At 39.3% G+C, this 6,415-nt stretch overlaps 2 protein-coding genes across 7 annotated transcripts in view; one reads left to right on the forward strand and one right to left on the reverse strand.

Moving 5' to 3' along the window:
* The window catches only part of LOC107273152 (COMM domain-containing protein 7), a gene marked incomplete in the record, with an annotated part of 633 nt that extends 211 nt beyond the window's left edge, over nucleotides 1-422 (forward strand). Inside the window, 2 exon segments of the mRNA XM_015751056.2 lie at nucleotides 1-158; nucleotides 219-422. Coding sequence (XP_015606542.1) covers nucleotides 110-158; nucleotides 219-403 — 234 coding nt within the window.
* A 235-nt stretch (nucleotides 423-657) lies between these two features.
* LOC107273149 (dual serine/threonine and tyrosine protein kinase) lies at nucleotides 658-5,574 on the reverse strand. Of its 6 annotated transcripts, XM_025090429.1 has the most exons (7): nucleotides 5,279-5,574; nucleotides 5,019-5,201; nucleotides 4,768-4,878; nucleotides 4,502-4,674; nucleotides 2,049-4,436; nucleotides 1,782-1,928; nucleotides 658-940 (listed from the first exon to the last, which is right to left on the reverse strand). In XM_025090429.1, the coding sequence occupies exons 4-7, from the start codon at nucleotides 4,623-4,625 to the stop codon at nucleotides 936-938; spliced, it is 2,664 nt and encodes an 887-aa protein (XP_024946197.1). In that variant the 5' UTR covers nucleotides 4,626-4,674; nucleotides 4,768-4,878; nucleotides 5,019-5,201; nucleotides 5,279-5,574; the 3' UTR covers nucleotides 658-935. The 6 variants fall into 6 exon arrangements, with proteins under 6 accessions (XP_024946197.1, XP_015606535.1, XP_024946196.1 ...); XM_015751049.2 differs by lacking the exon at nucleotides 658-940 and having other exon boundaries at nucleotides 1,063-1,928; XM_025090428.1 differs by lacking the exon at nucleotides 658-940 and having other exon boundaries at nucleotides 1,534-1,928; nucleotides 5,385-5,574.
* Nucleotides 5,575-6,415: the final 841 nt, after the last annotated feature.

The raw sequence follows: 6,415 nt of genomic DNA on the forward strand, positions 1-6,415 counted from the left end.
GGGGGGGGGCGGTCAGTAACGATTTACGTTATTGATGCACTCTTCGACTGCGAATGAGTCTTGAGTTTGGAATTGAATTTTTATGTGGACGTAGAAGTGATTCAGTAAAATGGAAGTATCCTCTAGCAAAGTGCTTGACGTATCTTGGAAATTTGGAGGTAAGTGAAAATAATTTGTTTTATTGAGCCGTATAATAGAAACGTGTCTATGTTTTACAGTAACGGCGGCGAGCAGTGAAATGAGCAAGGTCGGTAGAACCTACCTTCAAGTTAGGTTACTATTAGACGAATCAAGTGGCGGCGGCGAGCGGAACAGTGTATTTGCGGAAATGTCACTCACGCAGTTTTGTAAACTTCTCCATGACTTGGAAACGGCTAAGAACAACATTGATTTGCTGCAATAAAACGCTAACTGATAAATTACCATTTATATTCCTTGGCCAACTACTTCATATATAATTAGATTGTATGTTAAGTATAATTTTTACATTTTGTTTTTCCCCCTCCCCCCTCTCTCTCTCTCTCTCACTCTCACTCGTCTACTTCTATTGAACCGGACTGGTAACAGATTAGCACTCTGCGTAAAGTATACATATACTATAGAAATACATAGTAAAAGAGAAATTTGGAGTTGTTTCAACGTGTTTTGAAAGCCGAATGTAAAGTGACGTAATTTCTTTTGTTTATATAAAAATAATAACATCAAAACATACTAATTGCTATATTCTTATAAATATTGGATGGACATTGGGAAGGGTGGAATTGTAAAAAGAAAGAGGAATAGAATAATTGTAGAAATGAATCACATAAGTGCAAAATAGGTTGTTTCGACGGTGATGGATATTTATTGGATATTATTGGTATATCCTTTCGTATCGTTTTAAAGCTCCGACATTCCATGTTTCCCATTCCTTAGAATTCCGTTATCAAACAAAGTTAATCTGAAATATATAACATTTTATATTAATATGATAACATGAAAGAAAATGAGACCTCTATTGAAATATGCACGTGTAATATAATGGAAAATTGAGAAGTGTGTAGTGGCAAGAGAAACACGAGCAACGGTTGGCGAATATGTAATTAAAAAACTATATTTATTTACAGCTTGGTTACTCAGACTTATAGTACAATTTTAACTCCTGCAATTAACAGTTTCTTATTGAGTGAAAAACGTAGAAATTGAAAAAAAAAAAGTTGAAAGGTTAATAAGAGGGAAAAAGCAAGTTCAATGCGAAAAGGAATAGGTTCGAGGGGAGTAGATGAAATGATGAAAGGAAGTCCCGACGTGAATATTAAAAGGAAACAAAAGATTAATAGAGTTAGCATACACAGTATCTCGGGATCCTCCTGACGGGTTATTCAAAAGCGACGTCGGTTATTTAGCCATTATGTTTAAACGATGAAGTATATCAAATGCATAATACGTAACTAAAGTGAGAAAAGCTCGTCGCTATTCCATTAAGGATGCTAAAGAGTGAGTTTATACTCTCCATGAATACGCAGTCAATGATTAAAACGTATACAGTCAGATTTAGAACTGTCGCATTTGGATGTAGAGATTCGAGCATATGCTCGCTTGTAACATGTTATTCATATGATGAATCGGACGTTTTACGAAACGGTGACGTTTTCGTTTTGAAGAGATCGGGCTGCTGGGTATGGTTCCTCTTTGATTGTAAGGTTCGGAGAGGGCTAAAGCAGGATTCCTCATCGTGGAAGGACTCGTCTCTTCGAGCTGGAGCGGCTGTTCGAGTTCACCAAGTTCAGTTAAAGACTTGCCTTCTTTGCCGGCTCGTTTTCTCACGGTTTCTAAAACCGGAAGAATTGCACCAAGAAGCGGTCTCCGCGCAGGTTCACCCGCCCAACATTGCTCCATTAGTTTCCAGCATTCGTCATCGAAATGTGAGAGTCTCTCTGGACGAATACCTGAAGGGAAATTCGAAACAACATAATAAAACTTGTTGCATTTTTAATAGGAAGTAGCGAGGTAGTGGGATACCTCAGTGTATAGTTTAGCAGGATTTGCCGACGAAGGGGCATACGCACCTTTTCTCACGCTGGTCCATAATTGTTCCTTGTTGTGAAACTGCTCGAAGGCGTAAGGCAATCTGACGTGACCAGCACAAATGTACCAGAATAATATACCGAATGCATAAACGTCTACGCTACTGTCGTAATGTCCAGAGAGTAATTCGGGCGCCATATGAACGGGAGTTCCTACGATACTGCCAGACATCATTGCCTCGGGTATGCAGAATCCGAGATCAGTCAATTTGGCACGGTTTTCTGTATCCAGAAGAACGTTTTTCAATTTAATATCACGATGAACGAGTCCTTGGGAGTGAAGATAACGAATTCCTTCTAACACATCTATCGCTATCTGTATCCTCTCCAGCCAAGTGAGTCCCGCACAAATTCCGCAGTATAAATCGCGATTCATGCGATCTGTTATGAGAAGAACTGCTGCCCCGAATCCACAACCACCGCCACCGCCGTAAGAATGATCTATCACGGAACCTCGAAGTTTAACAATTCTCTTGTGATCCGGTATAGATCTGGCATAATAAAATTCCATTGCCAAGTCGTTCCAATGTTTCTCGTCCGGCGGAACGACCGATTTAACGGCGCAAGGTCCTGGAGCACCGGGCCAAGCGTCGCAAGCAAATACAACTCCGTATTGGCCTCTACCGATTTCCTTAGTTTGATGAGGTATTCCAAATCTAACCAAGTCACTCATAGACGTCGACTCTAACGCTAATTTTGCCATTCTTGGTGCGTGATATTTTCGAATGGCGACTCTCTGTTCTTCCGTTCTCTCGAGTTTTCCAGAATAATGATTTTCTAGCGACCGGAGTGCGGTCTGAAAAGTATCGTGAGACGATTTAACCTTATCCCGGAATTGCGTGGAGATGGCGCGCGCAAGACGCGCTGCCGAAAGTGAGTTTAACACGTCAATAGTCACTTTCTTTTTCCAGGAAGTGTCAAGAACTGGTGTCGGAGCCCACGACAGCGGCAACGATCTGACAAATTGCCAAAGTCTTTCTACGAAAAATCGAACGAAGGACGGCGACGAATGATGAAGCTCGACGTTGTAGGCGGCCGATAAAATTTGTTTAAGAGCATCGCTCGCCAACAAGTTCGATTCTCTTTCATAACTTTTCTCCAAACTGTGCAGGCATCTTTCAAGTGTTCCTATGAAGGTTTCTCGAAGACAATTTACGGATCTGACAAGCTGCTTGGCTACTCGATCCCCTAGACGTGTCAATACGTATCTCTGAACCTGTACAGTCGCCGCACGAAGGGCAGCCGACCATTCCTTTTTCTCTCGCTCGTCTAAGGCTATGTAACACAACGTCGGTAACATTACGTCGTTCTTCATCTCCTGTATTACGTTCTGAATAAGTTCCGTAAGCTCTTCCTGTTTCTCGCTCATCACGTTCATCATACTAGCGTATAACTCATTTTCCTTTTGCTGAGCATATTGTATTCTTCTAGGAGTTATTTGAATTTCACGAGCCATATCAAATGCACTAAGAATAAACTTCCGTAGACTAGTCGTGTGCACGTCATTCAGATAATTACTAGCATTGACCAAGTAGTTCTCCAGGCAGCTTTGTGTATGGTACACTACTCGGTCGATCTTGTTTAAGTCGATTAAATCGTTGGCTGAAGCGTTCTGTTCTTCAGTAGAGAACCACATACGATCAATTTCGACGGATTCATTGTGACGTAGAAAACCGAGATTCATGAGTTGGTCGAGCCAAATTAGCCCACGAAAGTCAGGCATCTTTTTTAAACTAACATCGATCACTTCGTTATTTACATGTTTTTCAAGTTTGTGCTGTTCTGATTCGGTCAACTCGGCATCCTTGCCTGCAACGGAAACGAACAGAATCGGATCGTATGGGTAGGCTTCTCTTAAGTTTCTTAGCTCTTCGATAATTTCATCGGAAAGCGGATGCTCGCCATCCAATGCGTACAGAAATATTGGGAGTATTCTAAGTGTTCCTCTCAATAAAACTTGTAGCGCGTTCGTTACATCTGGAGCAACGAATATTTGTACGCCGTCCTTCAGATAACTTTGGTTTAGCCTTACTTCCAAAACTGTGGGGCAATTTGTATCTTCGTTTTGTGATTTCATTAGATCCTCGACTGGTAAAGTGTTCCAGGGTTTTTCGTTCGCTTGCAATCTTTCTACCACTTCGTATTCAAGACCCAGAGTAAGGGCGACATGATTTTCCAGTCCATACCCAATTCTGATCCATCGCCAGGAACCATTGCATTCTGGCAGCACGGCAAAAGAGAGCAAATTATTGACAAGAGATGCTTTTGTCTTACTGTCTTGGCCAAATATCACTAGGGCCGGAGAGTTTCCAATTATATGGGTTATTTTGGTTAATGTTAGTTGTGGCAATAATTCTTCCACAATGTTTTCTGTAAAATATGCGTGTAAAATTAATGGAGAGATAACAAAGATATAACAGAAAATGGTGTATTACCTTCGGGAAAGAAGTTTTCAAGATTTATAACACTGAGGATTCGTTGCGTTTCCTTGAGTATATGCTGTAATTGACTACAATGTCTCTGATATTTTTTAAATTCATGGGAGAGTTTACTAACCATTTTAAAAATAGTCGAAACTTTATAATCAGACTTTCCAAATATTCATAATCTGTAAGGTAGTTTAAATGTAAATGATACGAGTATGTCTCATGTAATATTACAATCTGAATGAAATACAGTAATCATTTGGATGAAAACTCACCCTTAAAGTTCATGCTTCAGTAACTAAATAGTTGTGGTGCCGATGTTTTACGAATAACTTGGTCATAACATTCAGGACATTTACAAAAGGAAGTTTATGTGGTTATTCTTTCTATGATATAAATAAAAAAGATTGTAACTGAATTTACATATTAGATTATATGCCAAATGAATACACCTAAAAAGATCTGTAAGGGAGTTATATATTCGATGATTGTTAAAATTAAGAAATACATTTCGTCAAATACTTACTCCATTGGATAGTTATCCTGCAGATGAGGTTCATGTCCTTTTTCGAATATTCATTAGTAACGCATTATTCTTTAAGGCCGAATGTGTTTGAATGTCAGTTATACCTTTGGTATGTACACCTTACTATTCGAGCAGTATATATCAAAAGACGTCAACTGAATAACTGGAGTTAAATGGAAGAATCTAATAAAAACAAACAATTCAGAGAGGTTAAGTTTCTGATGATTGGGGACACGTTACTCTGCTTTCTATCGACATACTCTTACTATCAGTTGGTTGCTTTCAGTGGAGTATTTACGAAATAACAGGGTAGCCTAATGATCCAACAGATTGAAATCAAAAATATATTAAGAAAATGACACGTACACTTGTCCCCAAGCACGAAACTATGCCTGACAGTTGGTCGGCTCATTCGGACCGAAAGCAGCAGGAAGCAAAAAGCCCCAATGGATATATTATGGATAATATAAAGCGGGCTGTACTAATAATTTTGTCAACAAAAGTCTAGCAGATAAAAAAAACGACAAATTGGAATCGACCCGTATTTTACTATCTCCAGAATCCAATAGATGGCGGTAGCTGTTTCTCGCTGTGACGTGTGCGACAACGTTCGACATAGGGTATGTTCAGCAGAAACACCGCTGAGGGAGCAAATACATTTGATTAGTCATTTGATCGTTAATCTTGAAACAGTTGTGAGATTTGAACAATCAAATGTATCTGCTCCCTCAGCGGTGTTTCTACTGAACATTCCCATAGTTCAGGAATCCGGCTATAGTGGGTATACGTTTTAGCGATATCAAAACCCGCGATTATTCAAACGACAAATATAGGATATGTTTAACCGAAGACATTATTATTAAGGGATTCAGTTATGAAAGGATAACTCTGAGAGAATCGATACATGCAAGTGGTGACGTTGTAATTATTTCAGAAATTATATTGTAAACCTTATAATAGACATTCTTTTAGTTATAAATACCAGAACTGTATTCCCTCTGTTATTTAAAAGACGTCTAGCCTAGTTATGTTTATTTAAACCTTTTGATTTACGTTAAGAGTGTTTAATGCCAGCAAGTCAAGTGCCAATGATTGAAATGGAGACGGATGGAGACCGTCCGATGGAGACCGGATGGATGAAATGGAGACCCTTTCTTCGAAGAATCGACCGTCAGAAACGGCTAGTATAAGCACACAGTCTTCTTCCCTTTTTCCTTCTGAACACGCACTTGATTGGCTAAAACTATGTTGGTAGAAGAATCTTTGTAAAGACTCCGGGGGTGAGTCATAGGAGTTTTGAGTTTGAAATAAAGACTTGTGTATCGACCTTCGATCAGAGCAGATCGCAGTTGATATATATACGTTTATATCTTAATATTCACTTTTATTTCGTAAAT

This window comes from Cephus cinctus, unplaced genomic scaffold, assembly GCF_000341935.2.
Source record: "Cephus cinctus unplaced genomic scaffold, Ccin1 Ccin1_scaffold1439, whole genome shotgun sequence".
Classification (NCBI taxonomy): domain Eukaryota; kingdom Metazoa; phylum Arthropoda; class Insecta; order Hymenoptera; family Cephidae; genus Cephus; species Cephus cinctus.